Source organism: Dreissena polymorpha, chromosome 16 (assembly GCF_020536995.1).
Source record: "Dreissena polymorpha isolate Duluth1 chromosome 16, UMN_Dpol_1.0, whole genome shotgun sequence".
In the NCBI taxonomy this organism is placed as follows: domain Eukaryota; kingdom Metazoa; phylum Mollusca; class Bivalvia; order Myida; family Dreissenidae; genus Dreissena; species Dreissena polymorpha.
Genome location: NC_068370.1, coordinates 50,249,296 through 50,267,314, shown reverse-complemented (window position 1 = coordinate 50,267,314; position 18,019 = coordinate 50,249,296). Strand labels below are relative to the sequence as shown.

The following is an 18,019-nucleotide window of genomic DNA, read 5'->3' as shown; positions in this document are numbered from 1 at the left end:
TTATGAAATCAGCAGAATGGGCGCCACCATATTTGAATAAAAACACAACAGTCGCGACTGAAATGAAAGGTTGGAGAAAAAACCCACCTGCTTCATTTTTATATATTCAGCGTTATAACGGAGCACATTATATTGGATTGACAGTGTCTGTTAACAAGCTGTCAGAGGACAGCGCGCTCGACTATTCCAGTGCTTGACAGTATAACGTAAGCCATCATGGGGAAATTGTTCATATTTAATAATTTATTAGACAATCTCTCAAAAATAAAAAAAGGAAAAAAAAATATTTTTTTTGGGGGGGGGGTTTAGAGGGGGTATAATGTGGGGTGTGGTCATTTATTAGAGGATCTTTAAAAATAAAAAAAAATAAAAAAAATAAAAATTTTGGGGGGTAGGGGGGATGTGGGGTGAGAGGGGGGTATAATGTGGAGTGTGGTTATTTATAAGATGATGTTTTTAAAAAAAAAACATTTGGGGGGGGGAGGTTGGGGGGAGAGATTCTGGGTAGGGGCGTGGGGTATTGTTTGGGTGGAATCCATTGTGGTATTCAGGTAAGTGTTTTATGGTCAAAGTAATAATAAAATGTGATCATAAATAAAGATTATGGCAATTTAAGCAAAATTGTCAATTATCTAAGTGTAAAAAGGGCCATAATTATGTCAAAATGCTTGATACAGTGGTCTGCTCTTGTTTATAGGTTCGAGTCATGTTGGTAAAGAAGTATGCAACATATAAAAGCAACATGTCAAAGGATATAGGAAATATTTGGGGTAGTACGCAAACTTTAACATAGATTTATCAAAAATATGCATATTTTAAGTATAAAAGGGGCAATAAATATGACAAAATGCTTGATAGAGTTGTCTGCTCTTATTTATAGGTTGGGGTCATGTTGGTAAACAAGTATGCAAAATATGTAAAGGGACAATGAAAAATTTGGGGGAGCATAAAAAAAATTGACCTTATAGAACTGTCTGTTAAAAAAACCTCAATTGACCTTGAAGAACAAATTTTAATCTTAATCAACGTCACATTAGTGAATACACTAAAAATTGTGACTGAAAACTTCCATACCATAACTGTGCCTGCTTCATCAGCTGATGCAAAGTTGAAGTAGTTGTGAGGGCAGAAGTTGATGTCTCTCACACTGGTACTTCCCACTGAGAAGTTAGCTGCAACCTCTCGCTTACGCAAGTCCTGCAAGAAGGCGATTGACTTAACACTTTACCACTCATACAGGCATATTGACATATTTGCAGAACCTTAGAAAATTTAATTAAATTTAAGATCTTTCTAAGTTTGAAAGGTTTCATTTCAAATCAGAAGTTATCGATGAGCAGCAAACAGCATAAAACCGAAACAGACTTTGAGTTAACTCATAGGCTGTTCTGGTTTTATGCTGGTCACTTATCGCAATTTTCCTTCCCTTCTGAGTGGGAAAAGGTCTATAATGCTGATCCAATAGCTATGTTAGGCACCCAGTTCCATTGTTATGTAAATTCATACTAGACATTTCTTTTATAAAATTGATTTTAGTTTAAACCTATTTATTTTAGCTTGTTGCATCAAAAGCCATAGGCTAATTGAAATGCTGTCAAGTCTGTTTCCTGGGCCTAGAACCAGTTCTTGGTGTCTTTGGGGTGATCTAAAGAACGCTCCCACAGTGGGGATCGAACCATGATCTCCCAGTCGCTAGGCAGACACCATATCCATTACACCACGGCGACCTTAAAATTGAGTTTGTTCAGTTAGATTTATTCAATAGAATATCAGTAATACCAGGGCAGTCAACTTACTTTTTTCCTGGGATAGATGATTTACAAGTACACATACTGCTGCTAGTAACTGACAACTTCCCTACTTAAATCGGAGGTAGGGAAAGAATTGCGGTTGAAGGATGTCATGACCAGTCCCAACATAAGTTAAGCAGCCATATGGCAGATCCTCAGATATGTAGACCAGCACTTATCCTATTGTGCTAGTCCATTTAGTGAACAATTTTTTGACTTTGAGAGCATTTGTGGTTTTAGCTCACCTGAGCCATAGCTCGAGGTGAGCTATTGTGATCACTCAGCGTCCGGCGTCCGTCCGTCCGTAAACAATTTGTAAACATCTTCTTCTACTAAACCATTGAGCCAATTTCAACTTAATTTCATGTGGAGCATCCCTAGGTCATTGGACAAAAGAATTGTTAAAAAAAAATTGATCACATAACCAAGATGGCCGCCATGACCATATATGGTAAAAACCTTAAAAAATCTTCTTGTCAGAAACCGCTCATCAGATTTTCAAAAAATTTCACAGGGATGACCTTTGAGGGCTCCCCTGAAAAAGTTGTTCAAAGAAATTTGATTCGTCAAAAAACATGGCCGCAGGAGCTCGTTGAACTTTGCATGTTTATTCGTTTTTGCCTATTTTGTGAAAACTTTCAAAAATCTTCCACATTTTTTGTCCGATCCTTTCCAAATTTGCACAGTGTCTTTATATCAATGAGGACACGAACCCTACAAAAAATGAGCATTATTGGTCCATGAAGTACAGAATTACCTCCCCTTGAATTGAGAAAATGGTGTTTTTGCAATAAAGTCCAAATTTTTCATCCAATTCTTTCCAAACTTGTAAGGATTTAGCATGGTTCAAACAAGGGAAACAACTACGGTTTACGCATGTTCTTTTTATTACAGATTTGCCTCCCTTTAATTCATTCAAAATCTCATTTTACAGCAGAGATTCCAAATCTGACCTGTAAATGAGCCCCATATTTACTGCTGGTGCTATGTTACCTTTTCCAATTTGATCATTCTTAAGTATTGGTCTTGTAATGCTGCTACTGCTACTGCTACTGCTACTGCTACTACTACTACTACTACTACTACTACTACTACTACTACTACTTCTACTACTACTACTACTACTTCTACTACTACTACCACTACTACTACTACTACTACTACTACTACTACTACTACTACTACTACTACTAGTACTACTACTACTAGTACTACTACTACTAGTACTACTACCACTACCACCACCACCACCACCACCTCCACCACGTCTACTATTACTACTTCTACTACTACTGCCACTACTACTACTACTTTTACCACTACTACTACTACTACTACTACTACTACTACCACTACTACTACTACTACTACTACTACTACTACTACTACTACTACTACTACTTCTTCTACTACTACTACTACTACTTCTACTACTACTACTACTACTACTACAACTACTATTACTACTACTACTACTACTACTACTACTACTACTACTACTACTACTACTACTACTACTACTACTACTACTACTACTACACCACCACCACCACCACCACCACCACCACCATTCACAGTGACAAAAAACGTATTCACACAATGGCTGCTACTACAACTTATAGCCCATATAGGGGGGCATGCATAGTTTTACAAACAGCCCTTGTTTCTATGGGATTTTAACCACAACTGTTCATGTTTATCTCCGACACATATTTTTAGGTCACCTGTGATGAAGTGACACGGTGAGCTTATGTGATCGTGTGATGTCCGGCGTCCGTTGTGCATGCCTGCGTGTGTCCGTGCGTCCGTCCGTCAACAATTTGTTTGTGTAGACAGTAGAGGTCACAGTTTGCATCCAATCTTGATGAAATTTGGTCAAAATGTTTATCTTGATGAAATCCGGTTTGGGATTGTATTTGGGTCATCTGGGGTCAAAAACAAGGTCACTAGGTCTAATAATAGAACAACCTTCTGTAGACAATAGAGGTCACAGTTTTCATCCAATCTTTATGAAATTTGGTCAGAATGTTTATCTTGATGAAATCTGGGTTGGGATTTTATTTGGGTCATCTGGGGTCAAAAACTAGGTCACTAGGTCAAATAAAAGAAAAACCTTGTGTAGACATTAGAGATCACAGTTTTCATCCAACCTTTATGAAATTTGGTCAGAATTCTTGATGAAATCTGGGTGGGATTGTATTTGGGTCATCTGGGGTAAAAATCTAGGTCAAATAAATAGAAAAACCTTGTGTTGACAATAGAGGTCACAGTTTTCATCCAATATTTATGAACTGTGGTCAGAATGTTTATCTTGATGAAATCTGGATTGGGATTGTATTTGGGTCATCTAGAGTCAGGAACTAGGTCACTAGGTCAAATCATAGAAAAACAATGTGTAGACAATAGAGGTCATAGTTTTCATCTGATCTTAATGAGTCAGGAGAGCGATTCAGGGCCATCATGGCCCTCTTGTTTGGCTATAAAACTTTTGGTCACAAAAAATGTGTCCACAATAATATGGACTGACAAACAGGAATTTATCTACAGAGGTTATCCTGGATGCCCCTTTGCCATTATTCAAATTACTGGGTAAACAAAACTGGTATGAATTTAGATTGTCAATAAATATATCATATAATAAAGGTACAAACTAAACAATGAGAGAATTGTAAAGATCATAAACATTCCTTCCAAAATTATTTCATTTTACAGCAGAACTATAATTGAAACACACACAAATCACAATGTGGTCACTGCTTAGTACCCGAAATGTGGACAAAAATATTTCACCAAAAACTTTCAAGCTAATCTCTGAATACAAATAGGCCTTGCTCTCAGAAAATTTTCTGAGCTTAATGTATGTCCCTAAAGTGTCGTTTTAGATAAGACTGTGCCGCACTGAATGCATGTCCCTAAAGTGTCGTTCTAGATAAGACTGTGCCGCACTTAATGCATGTCCCTAAAGTGTCGTTCTAGATAAGACTGTGCCGCACTCAATGCATGTCCCTAAAGTGTCATTCTAGATAAGACTGTGCCGCACTTAATGCATGTCCCTAAAGTGTCGTTCTAGATAAGACTGTGCCGCACTTAATGCATGTCCCTAAAGTGTCGTTCTAGATAAGACTGTGCCGCACTTAATGCATGTCCCTAAAGTGTCGTTCTAGATAAGACTGTGCCGCACTTAATGCATGTCCCTAAAGTGTCGTTCTAGATAAGACTGTGCCACACTTAATGCATGTCCCTAAAGTGTTGTTCTAGATAAGACTGTGCCGCACTTAATGCATGTCCCTAAAGTGTCGTTCTAGATAAGACTGTGCCGCACTTAATGCATGTACCTAAAGTGTCGTTCTAGATAAGACTGTGCCGCACTTAATGCATGTCCCTAAAGTGTCGTTCTAGATAAGAATGTGCCGCACTTAATGCATGTCCCTAAAGTGTCGTTCTAGATAAGACTGTGCCGCACTTAATGCATGTCCCTAAAGTGTCGTTCTAGATAAGACTGTGCCGCACTTAATGCATGTCCCTAAAGTGTCGTTCTAGATAAGACTGTGCCACACTTAATGCATGTCCCTAAAGTGTCATTCTAGATAAGACTGTGCCGCACTTAATGCATGTCCCTAAAGTGTCGTTCTAGATAAGACTGTGCCGCACTTAATGCATGTCCCTAAAGTGTCGTTCTAGTTAAGACTGTGCCACACTTAATGCATGTCCCTTAAGTGTCGTTCTAGATAAGACTGTGCCGCACTTAATGCATGTCCCTAAAGTGTCGTTCTAGTTAAGACTGTGCCACACTTAATGCATGTCCCTAAAGTGTCGTTCTAGTTAAGACTGTGCCACACTTAATGCATGTCCCTAAAGTGTCGTTCTAGATAAGACTGAGCCACACTTAATGCATGTCCCTAAAGTGTTGTTCTAGATAAGACTGTGCCACACTTAATGCATGTCCCTAAAGTGTTGTTCTAGATAAGACTGTGCCACACTTAATGCATGTCCCTTACGTGTCGTTCTAGATAAGACTGTGCCGCACAGTCTAATCAAGGATGATGCTTTTGCTTTAATGAAATTCTCATCTACAAAAACATCCAGTAAAGGAGGAAAGTGTCGTCCCTGATTAGCCTGTGCAAACTGCAAAGGCTGATGTGGCTTGTGATTAGCCTGTGCAAACTGCACAGGCTTACCTGGCACAGTACTTTACGCGCATGCATTTAGCCAGTCCCAGAACGAGACGCATACGATTTTACATCCATCTGCAAACTTATAAACAGGCGAGGATAAAATTCTACATCCCTCTACAAACTTACGAAGAGGTTCATTTGTCCGTCTTGAGATGCGCTAAGCAGCGTCCTGTGCTCTACGTCATGGAAACAGACACGGTTGACTGTACGCTTGTGCTGCGTGAACACGTGTTCTGAAACAGGTATGACTGGCTTTGATCTAAACAAGATATTATATGATCCTGGAAAAAATGGGCTTTATGAATGTGCTTAAATCTGGGACAACAATTTCCGCTTATGTGGTTGTTTTAAGGAGGTCTCAACTCAGCAAAACTCAAGCTCTGGTGGAAAGTGTCATCCCTGATTAGCCTGTGCAGACTTGGGACAACATTTTAAGCACATACATGAAGTCCAATTATGTTATGTTACTACGTGTATACATACTGTGCTTCAAAAAATGCAATAAAATATGATATAATTAAGCATGCTTCACAGTTACTTTTAAAAACAAGAAACCGTCATAGACCGGTGATAAGCTTCATTGAATTTCTAGTCAGTAGTTGGAGAGAAATAGCCCGGACAAGAATTGCACTATATGCACAGTTTATAGAAAATTTCAAAGGGCCATAACTCTGTGAAATATCATCCGACCATAACCGGCTGATAATATGCACATCTCCTGTTGGTAGTGAAGCTTCCCATAAAGTTTCATTGAATTCCCGTAATAAGTTGCTGAGAAATAGGCGAGACAAGAATTGCACAGTATGTACAATGTAAAATTTCAAAGGGCCATAACTCTAGGTATAATCATCCGACCAGAACCGGCTGATATCATGCACATCTTCTCTAGGTAGTGAAGCTTCCCATAAAGTTTCATTGAATTCCAGTCATTAGTTGCTGAGAAATAGCCCGGACAAGAATTGCACTATATGTACAGTTAATGGAAAATTTCAAAGGGTCATAACTCTGTGAAAAATCATCGGACCAGAACCCCCTGATAATATGCACATCTCTTGTGAGTGAAGTTTCCCATAAAGTTTAATTGAATTCTGGCCATTAGTTGCTGAGAAATAGCCCGGACAAGAATTGCACTATGTGTACAGTCAATGGAAATTTCAAAGGGCCTCTGTTAAAAATCATCCTACCAGAACCGGCTGATAATATGCACATCTCCTCTTGGTAGTGAATCTTCCCATAAAGTTTAATTGAAATCCGGTCATTAGTTGCTGAGAAATATCCCGGACAAAAATTGTGCACTGACGGACGGACGGATGGACCATATAACGGTCATTTGCAGACAACGGTCAGTCTGGATACCCCCCCAAAGAAAGTAACTCTACATTACACTTGAGAATAACGGTAAATGTCTATAACAGCCAACGATCAGTATATTTCATTCCAAATGTCATCTTGAAACTGAAATCAACAGTCAAGCATCCGTCGTTTCGAGTCACGAAAATTAAGAACACAAAAAAAACAGCTGAATGTAAAAATAAGAATGTGTATTAGAAGCAATTATCAGCTGCATTCATAATGACTAAGCAGGAGCTCATGACCAAGTATATAGATCTTTACCAGCTGCATTCATAATGACTAAGCAGGAGCTCATGACCAAGTCTATAGATCTTTATCAGCTGCATTCATAATGACTAAGCAGGAGCTCATGACCAAGTCTATAGATCTTTATCAGCTGCATTCATAATGACTAAAGAGGAGCTCATGACCAAGCCAATAGATCTTTATCAGCTGCATTCATAATGCCTAAGCAGGAGCTCATGACCAAGTCTATAGATCTTTATCAGCTGCATTCATAATGACTAAGCAGGAGCTCATGACCAAGCCAATAGATCTTTATCAGCTGCATTCATAATGACTAAGCAGGAGCTCATGACCAAGTCTATAGATCTTTATCAGCTGCATTCATAATGACTAAGCAGGAGCTCATGGCCAAGCCTATAGATCTTTATCAGCTGCATTCATAATGACTAAGCAGGAGCTCATGACCAAGTCTATAGATCTTTATCAGCTGCATTCATAATGACTAAGCAGGAGCTCATGACCAAGTCTATAGATCTTTATCAGCTGCATTCATAATGACTAAGCAGGAGCTCATGACCAAGCCAATAGATCTTTATCAGCTGCATTCATAATGACTAAGCAGGAGCTCATGACCAAGTCTATAGATCTTTATCAGCTGCATTCATAATGACTAAGCAGGAGCTCATGACCAAGTCTATAGATCTTTATCAGCTGCATTCATAATGACTAAGCAGGAGGTCATGACCAAGCCAATAGATCTTTATCAGCTACATTCATAATGACTAAGCAGGAGCTCATGACCAAGTATATAGATCTTTATCAGCTGCATTCATAATGACTAAGCAGGAGCTCATGACTAAGTTTATAGATCTTTATCAGCTGCATTCATAATGACTTAGCAGGAACTTATGACCAAGCCAATAGATCTTTATTAGCTGCATTCATAATGACTTAGCAGGAGCTCATGACCAAGCCAATAGATCTTTATCAGCTGCATTCATAATGACTAAGCAGGAGCTCATGACCAAGCCAATAGATCTTTATCAGCTGCATTCATAATGACTAAGCAGGAGCTCATGACCAAGTCTATAGATCTTTATCAGCTGCATTCATAATGACTAAGCAGGAGCTCATGAGCAAGTCTATAGATCTTTATCAGCTGCATTCATAATGACTAAGCAGGAGCTCATGACCAAGTCTATAGATCTTTATCAGCTGCATTCATAATGACTAAGCAGGAGCTCATGACCAAGTCTATAGATCTTTATCAGCTGCATTCATAATGACTAAGCAGGAGCTCATGACCAAGTCTATAGATCTTTATCAGCTGCATTCATAATGACTAAGCAGGAGCTCATGACCAAGCCAATAGATCTTTATCAGCTGCATTCATAATGACTAAGCAGGAGCTCATGACCAAGTCTATAGATCTTTATCAGCTGCATTCATAATGACTAAGCAGGAGCTCATGACCAAGTCTATAGATCTTAATCAGCTGCATTCATAATGACTAAGCAGGAGCTCATGACCAAGTCTATAAATCTTTATCAGCTGCATTCATAATGACTAAGCAGGAGCTCATGACCAAGTCTAAAGATCTTTATCAGCTGCATTCATAATGACTAAGCAGGAGCTCATGACCAAGTCTATAGATCTTTATCAGCTGCATTCATAATGACTAAGCAGGAGCTCATGACCAAGCCAATAGATCTTTATCAGCTGCATTCATAATGACTAAGCAGGAGTTCATGACCAAGTCTATAGATCTTTATCAGCTGCATTCATAATGACTAAGCAGGAGCTCATAATGACCAAGTCTATAGATCTTTATCAGCTGCATTCATAATGACTTAGCAGGAGCTCATGACCAAGTCTATAGATCTTTATCAGCTGCATTCATAATGACTAAGCAGGAGCTCATGACCAAGCCAATAGATCTTTATCAGCTGCATTCATAATGACTAAGCAGGAGCTCATGACCAAGTCTATAGATCTTTATCAGCTGCATTCATAATGACTAAGCAGGAGCTCATGACCAAGCCAATAGATCTTTATCAGCTGCATTCATAATGACTAAGCAGGAGCTCATGACCAAGTCTATAGATCTTTATCAGCTGAATTCATAATGACTAAGCAGGAGCTCATAATGACCAAGTCTATAGATCTTTATCAGCTGCATTCATAATGACTTAGCAGGAGCTCATGACCAAGTCTATAGATCTTTATCAGCTGCATTCATAATGACTAAGCAGGAGCTCATGACCAAGTATATAGATCTTTAATGCTGATAAGGTGTAAACAACAACACTAAGCTGGAGTTTTGTTACAAGATCGCAATAAAAGTATTAGTGATTGTCTGTTCAGTAAAAATATACATTGAATTGCAACTTTTATAACAAACTGAAAAAAAAATTAACAAGATTTTGGCATCTTTTTCTTTGAATTAGAAGAATACAATTATATAACACTTTTGGTGTATGACATCAAATCCGCTTTTATATATGTTAAGACGTGACGTCAATGACACGTGACAATCTTTTTTTTAAAATACAACCAAATGAATTTAATACCAACTCTCGGATTTACTGAATGAACAAGATGCATGAGTAAGCAACAATTCGTTGTTGATAAAGTCATAGATTCAGTTTAAAAATAGTTATGAAATTTAATTAATTTATAAGACATTATTCTGAATTATTTAATAGAAAGTTTTTATGTTATTATGCTTAGGCTTAGTTATCTGCAATTAGCCTTTGTTTTACAACATGTGCAAACAACTGGGTGGGGTAACAACGTGGCAATACTACCAACTGACCAACCATCTAAAAAGTGGTGATCCAAGAATAGAGGTCACTCGTGGACAACAGTCACTTTGGCCATTTCCCTTGACTGACCCCTGTTTTCAGTTTCGACTGTATTTAGTTTAGCGCAAGGAATGCACAGCATAACAAGCAAAATTAATGTCATGCACAGTCAAAAGCTCTTTTCAAGTGTTTTCATACTTGTTTTAAGTGCTATGTATATTTTATCATATCTCCAGAAAGTTACATAAAACATAAAGAGCTAAAAATACTCAGAAAACACTTAACAGTATTCTTAGTCTTTACTAATTCAATGTTTTATTATTTTAAGGTCAACAAAGTCCAAACATTGTGCAAGGACCTTCAAAAATAAGTTTTGAAACACACATTTGTGCATGGGCTGATAATTTTTTCTATAATTTGCTTGACAAATGTCAGTTGGAGTCTGTAACACTTCTCTATTTCCCTTTGAACTTGAGTCTAATTGTGTATACTTGATTCTTACCAACACAATTGAAACATTTTGAATGTGGCAAAGTATGCATACAGGCAAAGTTTAAAATTGTACAATGCACACAAGATACTTCAAGACAGGGTAGCTCCCGACCACACTGTGTGGATGCGCAGGCTGGTCTGGACCTATTACCACCGCATATGGCACACCCATTTATTAGACACATTTGGCATGACAAGGGCCAATTTCAATATTAACTTCTCTTTTTATACTTAGAACTTTATAAGCCTTGAACATTAAAAAATCTGCAATAAAAGGCAGTGAACAAATCAAATAATTTAAAATAGATACATGGCATGCAACCTACTTATATTTGCATGCAAAACATACTCAAAAAACGGTTTCTTGTGGACAAAATAAAATTTAAACTATATATATTAAGTCTGAAGGACCAGCAGTGTACGGATAAATTTACGCAGTGTGCCAGCATGTGCATCTGAGTGGTTATCAATAAGGCAAACTGTCATTTAGAGACAGCCAAATCAGACTAAGATCATAATTGAAATAAGTCAGTCAAAAGTGTATTTTACTTGCTGAATAAACCAACAAAACTATTCCACCAAATCCAACAAATATCCTCTATAAATTGATGAAAGGACTGTTGTTTTAACAAGTTTTATTCTTGTCAATTGGGAAGATGATTGCAAGGTGAATATAATCTTTTGTTTAGAAAAACAACTTGGTATTATATATGAAATTTACCATGCACACATCTCACCCCATCAACAAGTAAACACATACACTTTATTTGATTGTGGGGTGGGGTTGATGTTGATATTAATATTTATTCTATATCCAATAAATTCATGCAATGAATTTTCTTCATATGTACCACGTGACCGTATTTCGGTATTGGATTCAAAAAGTCTGTATTTTTTCCATTTTGGACAGTTGAGTACAAGTGCACTAAGGCCATCCTTAAAAATTCTTTTGTTTGGCGTAACCCGACTTAACCACCAAAATCGGCCCGACTGAATTATTTTTATGGTTACTTTCCAAATAAAATTTTTTTTGCTCGCCGAAAATTCTTTCCGCTTAATTTTTCCTTTCCGCTTTTTATCCTTTTCGGTTATTCACGTCGTTTAATTGAATGCTCTTTCAAGGATATCTAGAATAGCAATGAGCAAAACGCGTACCGGTATTTATTTGAGTTGCCTATTTATTTGACATATGCCTATGCGATTAATTAGACTTTAAATACAATTAAACCGCTCCTGTTTTTCTAGTATCCCTTTAGTTAAAATACGCTGCTGTCGTTCAGGATAGTTTGGGAGTAAAAAAAACTAATTAATTAATTATCACCGTTCATTTCAATTCGGCAATCGGCAGAGATGTGTAATATTATCGCCATATAACTAATTATTTAACTATCACTCTTTAATTCAGATCGGTAAATATTCAGCTTAGAAATATTTATTGACGGGTATTGTCACGTTTTTGTTTCATTTACTTATCTCTTTATACGACTTTCCTACCGGTCGCTTTTTTCGAGGCAGACGGCGCTATTAAATGTGTATTCAAATTATACAACATCTGCGCATGAATGACCCAATATTATCCGATAGCTCCACCCGTCCTCACGTTTCATTCGACAACGTCATGTCATGTGTAAGCGAGCTCAATGCTGATTGGCCAGCTACCATTTGCACTTCATTAACAATAAGGTCAAGCAATGTCTAATCAGTACAGACCGGGTTTTGTTAACTGTTCGAATTGCGAACACTTTCATTGAAACAAAGAGACAAATATAGAAAACCAGTCCAGATTAAAATGGCGGATGTTTTCAACGAAATTTTACTACATTTTTCGCAATTTTTCTTGTGCCAAATTCTCAATATTTTCGCAAATGACTCAAATGGCGAACGACAGCGCGAGCATTGCGAACGTGTTATTATTGGAATATATGCTCACTATTACAGGGCTCGCGCTGTCGTTCGCCATTTGAGAAAGTATAGCGAATTTGGCTCAAGAAAAATATAATTTGAGAATATGCTTAAATCTCGTTAAATTTCATTGAAAACATCCGCCATTTTAATCTGAAGTGTTTTTTAAAACTATTTTTCTGTTTGTTTCCATGAACAATTTCAAGCGCATATGGTAGCTGGCCAATCAACATTGAGTTCGCTATCGGGTAATATTGGGTCATTTATGCACAGATAATGAAATACACAGTTGATATTGTCGTCTGCCTACAATATAACGGCCGATGGCAAAAGTCGTATAAAAAAAGCAAATGAAAAGAAGCGTAACACTCAATAAATTATTTTTAAGCTGATCACTTTACAAATTTCTACCGACTATCGATTTGAATTAAAGGATGATAATTAAATAATTAGTTACATGTCGAAGATGTTGCACCTCTCTGTTCTTGATTGAAATTAAAATGTTATAATTACTTTGTTGTTTTTTTTACTCACAAACTATGCTATTGTAAAATTATGTCTACCAAATAGTATATTAATTACGTATTTGCTAGTTTACTTGTTTTCATTTTCTGTAGTCAAACGATATGCACATTTTGTTTCATGTGCAAAATGCGTACAATTTTTCGGACTGTCATTTTAAGATAAAGTATTTTTTGTTGATTATATTATATTTTAGAAGTTCTACATAGAAAAAATAGACTTACAAATACACGTGCGGTGATAAGGACGGTGCAGAAAAATATTTACCAGAGGCAGAAGACTCGGAGCTTTATTTAATACCTTTCAGTTTGGTATATGTCGGAGTTCAATGTCAGAAAAAAAATTACTAAAAAAATTAAAATCCCTACCTACCTACCCACCTCAAATTTACCTGGATCGGGTTATGCCAAACAAACAATTTTTTAACCCTTACAGTGCGGGAACCGAATTTTGAAGGCCTGTGCAAACAGTTTGGATCCAGATGAGACGCCACAGAACGTGGCGTCTCATCTGGATCCAAACTGTTTGCTATTCTGATAGCATTCTTTGAAAAAAATCGAAGAAAATGCTAATTTTAGAAATTCAGCAGACGACATTTTAGCAGACGACAAATTTCCCAGCATGCAAAGGGTTAAGGATGGCCTTAACATTTGTTTTATAGACAGACAGACAGTTTATTTAGACTTATACATATGTCCATCGTCTTTAATGCATATAATTATAAATTAAACAATGTCATGTGTCAAAATATAATAATTTTGACAAAATCAATGATACAATATTATATATTTATTTATAAATTCAATGTGTAAATTCAGTGAAATTTCAAAACAAAATTTGAAGAGCGAAAAAACAACGATTTTGAACGATAAAAGCCGTTACCGAGAAAAAGTATTTGAATGTACAATAATCGATTCATAAGAAAATAGCATAGATGCAATTAAAGCAATAAAGCATTTTAAAATCAAAATTAAAATCAAACAATAGCTTTAGGAAGGGATATAGAATAAAAAGCTCATTCAGCGATTTTTTTCCTTCTTTATAAAGTACCGGAAAACGTCACTTTCCCAATGAGGGAAAAACTACAAATTTCCTAATATTGTCAAAAAAAATCCCAATTGAATGTTTCTCAAAATAAAAAACATTAAATAAAGTGCAACATTTTGTTAGTTTCCCTACGCAGCTCTATGGCTTGAACCTAAGTAAATATAATAATGACAACTTGACAACATTTAGTTATCAATTTTAAAGTATTTGCAAGAAAAAAATCATATACACAAATTTCCCAATTTGAAGACTTCACAATGCAAATTTTCAGGGGTTTTCGCGCACAATTTTCCCAATTTCAGGGGGTTTTGCGCACAATTTTCCCAATTGAGCTCTTACAGGTACTTTTCCCAATTGGGCAAGAAAAATCGCTGTTATTAGACAATTAAACTATACACTACGCGATATATTTGGACTCGCTGAGCAAACTGTCTGCTCCTCCAAATATATCTCCGTATTGTACAGTGCAACGTCTAACTAGAGCTTTGTAACAGACGTGACGAATACCCCCACATGCCGCATTGACACATACTATTGTGCATGTCGTCTTCACAAAAAACAGCAGACACCATGCTCAATTTTTAAAACACACTAAGTGATCCCTTGACCTAGTTTTTGACCCAGAAAGGCCCATGTTCTAACTTGGCCTTAAGATCATCTCCATAAAACTTCTGACCAAGTTTGGTGAAGATTGGATGTAAAACTACTTGAATTAGAGAGCAGACAACATTGTGATGTTTAAAACGCACTAAGTGACCCCGTGACCTTGTTTTTGACCCGGCATGACCCATATTCAAACTTGCCCTAGACATCATCAAGATACAACTTCTGACCAATTTTGGTGAAGATTGGATAAAAGCTACTTAAATTAGAGAGCAGACAACATGGTGAAGTTTAAAACACACTAAGTGACCCCGTGACCTAGTTTTTAACCCAGGATGGCCCATGTTCGAACTTGACCTACACATTATCTAATTACAACTTCTGATCAAGTGTGGTGAAGATCGGATTTAAACTACTTGAAATAGAGAGCAGACACCATGCTCAATGTGTAAAACGTACTAAGTGACCCTGTGACCTAGTTTTTGATCTGGCATGGCCCATGTTCGACCTTGGCCTTAAGATCATCTAGATAAAACTTCTGACCAAGTTTGGTGAAGATCAGATGAAAATACTTGAATAAGAGAGAGGACACCATGCTGAATAGTAAAAAAACGCACTAAGTGACCCCGTGACCTAGTATTTGACCCTGAAAGGTCCCTTGTTCGAACTTGGCCTTAAGATCATCTAGATACAACTTCTGACCAAGTTTGGTGAAGATCGGATGAAAACTACTTGAATTAGAGAGCGACAACATGCTGAATGTTTAAAACGCACTCAGTGACCCCTTGACCTTGTTTTTGACCCGGCAAGGCCCATGTTCGAACTTGGCCTAGACATCATGTAGATACAACTTCTGACCAAGTTTTGTGAAGATCTGATGAAAACTACTTGAATTAGAGAGCTGACAACATGCTGAATGTTTAAAACGAACTAAGTGACCCCGTGACCTAGTTTTTGACCTGGCAAAGCCCATGTTCGAACTTTGGCTAGACATCATCTAGATACAACTTCTGACCAAGTTAGGTGAAGAGCGGATGAAAACTTCTTGAATTAGAGAGCGGACAACATGCTAAATGTTTAAAACGCAGTAAGTGACCCCGTGACCTAGTTTTAGACCTGGCAAGGCCCATGTTCGAACTTGGCCTAGACATCATGTAGAAACAACTTCTGACCAAGTTTGGTGAAGATCGGATGAAAACTACTTGAACAAGAGAGCGGATACTTAATACACACCGACAGATAGACCGACCGACCGACAGACAAGTTCACTTCTATATACCCCCTAAACTTCGTTTGTGGGGGTATAATAACCTATAAATAATGCTCTTTGGTACACACTAAAAGGCTAACTGTGTAAGAAGTTGTTTGATGTGTTGTTTTCTTTTTCTTAAAGGGACTGTCAACCACGAATGATGAAAAAAGAAAGGTTCTAAAATACCGTATTTTTTTACAATTATTAGTTTATATTGATTAAAATATCACGACTGGTATATTACATTACTTGAAAAAAGTTCTTATTTTCAGTATATTGGGTAACTGAAATTCGCGATGTGAAATCGAAAGTACAACGTGAAAATATGGGACATAACAATATACACACTCTAAATAACGCAAGTAGATTGATCATTTTATATATTAAATATATACAATTCACTATGCATGCATAATTCGCATTCCTGGGTTATCCAGGGAACGACGATTATCAATCTACTGATGTTATTTATAGTTAACTGGAAGTTACCTGGTAGACATACCCAGTAAAATTGATTACCTAATTTACTTTAAATATGAAAACTTAACAACTTTTTTCAAGTAATGTAATATACCAGTGTTGATATTTTAACCAATATATAAAACTAATAATTGTAAAGAAATACGGTATTTTGCAACTTTTCTTTTCTTCGTTGTCGCAGTTTAACACTTAATTCAATGAACAATTAAGATAATTGAATGCACAGAATTCATAATCTACATTTTGTATTTAATACTTTCAAATGGTAGATCAATGCAACTTATTACAATTTGTACAGTTTTATAGCTAATACACATGACTTTTTCATTATTTCCATTATTTCTCCTGGTTTCTCCTCAAACCCATTCAAGGGCAAAGCTACTTCACCCTGAAATTTGACCCAAGATCGACCCCTTACAAAGCCTATTTCACCTATTTGACATGGACCTTGAAGAAAGCACAATTTTTGGTGCATAAATGTCAATACACTACAACGAACAGACAATCACATGAACATCTACTTTAACTATTTACATTTAAGGACTATGCACAATCCTCAAGTGTCCCCTGTGACCTTGACATTGAAGAGACCAACAAGGTTGTTTCTCTTGGCACATTAATTCCTGATATTATGATTATTTGTGCCTATTAATTAAGATATCTTATTATGCACAACAAAGTTATGGGATGTGATGAATAAAACAACTAATACTGCCAAATCTTTGCAAAATCTCTTAGATTAATATTCACAATTTTTCATTTGCCCTGTATCATGAAAACCCTTACAGTACATTTGTGACAGTCCTTTGAGTCTACAAAAAGCATACACTAACTGTAAATTGTTCCAAATGTGAATGTTACAAAAACCACAGCACATAGGGTACAAGACATACAAGCATACAAAAGATATTTAAACAAGTTAAAAAAAGCACTTACTTGACACTGACATTTCTAAATATTTTGTCAAAAAGAAAAAAATTCATTATGTTCTTCCAATTAATTCCAATAAGCACATAATTAAGACAAAATAAGAACTGTATTTAAGTGCATTTAAAAAATAAAACAGAAAATTACATAAACACTTTGACGGTATGAGCCCTCAAATACAAAATCTAACATCTACATGGGTAATAACTAATAAGATAAGAAGATAAGAAGCTGACTGTTGGCTAGGTAACTAGCTCCCATCTCTGGCATACAAAATGTGATATTCTGTGAAACATGACTAGTGTTTCATATCTCTTTAAATATATGCTTTGCTGGTTATCTTAAGGCTACACTATTTCTTGTTTACATCCAGTGTACTTCTTTTGCTGGTTATCTAAAGGCTACACCAAAGGTTGTGTACATCGTATGTACTTGTTTTGCTGGTTA

General features: G+C 36.6%; 1 protein-coding gene across 4 annotated transcripts in view; it reads right to left on the bottom strand.

Annotated features, from left to right (window-relative positions):
- The window catches only part of LOC127861411 (GATOR complex protein WDR24-like), a 78,639-nt gene that overhangs the window by 53,995 nt on the left and 6,625 nt on the right, over positions 1–18,019 (bottom strand). For 3 of the 4 annotated variants that reach the window (XM_052399872.1, XM_052399873.1, XM_052399875.1), the window contains exons 7-9: positions 17,582–17,596; positions 6,092–6,198; positions 1,075–1,197 (exon numbers count right to left, since the gene is read on the bottom strand). In XM_052399872.1, the coding sequence (XP_052255832.1) occupies positions 1,075–1,197; positions 6,092–6,198; positions 17,582–17,596 (245 nt within the window). The remainder of the gene's footprint in view (positions 1–1,074; positions 1,198–6,091; positions 6,199–17,581; positions 17,597–18,019) is intronic. The other variant, XM_052399876.1, reaches the window with a different exon arrangement.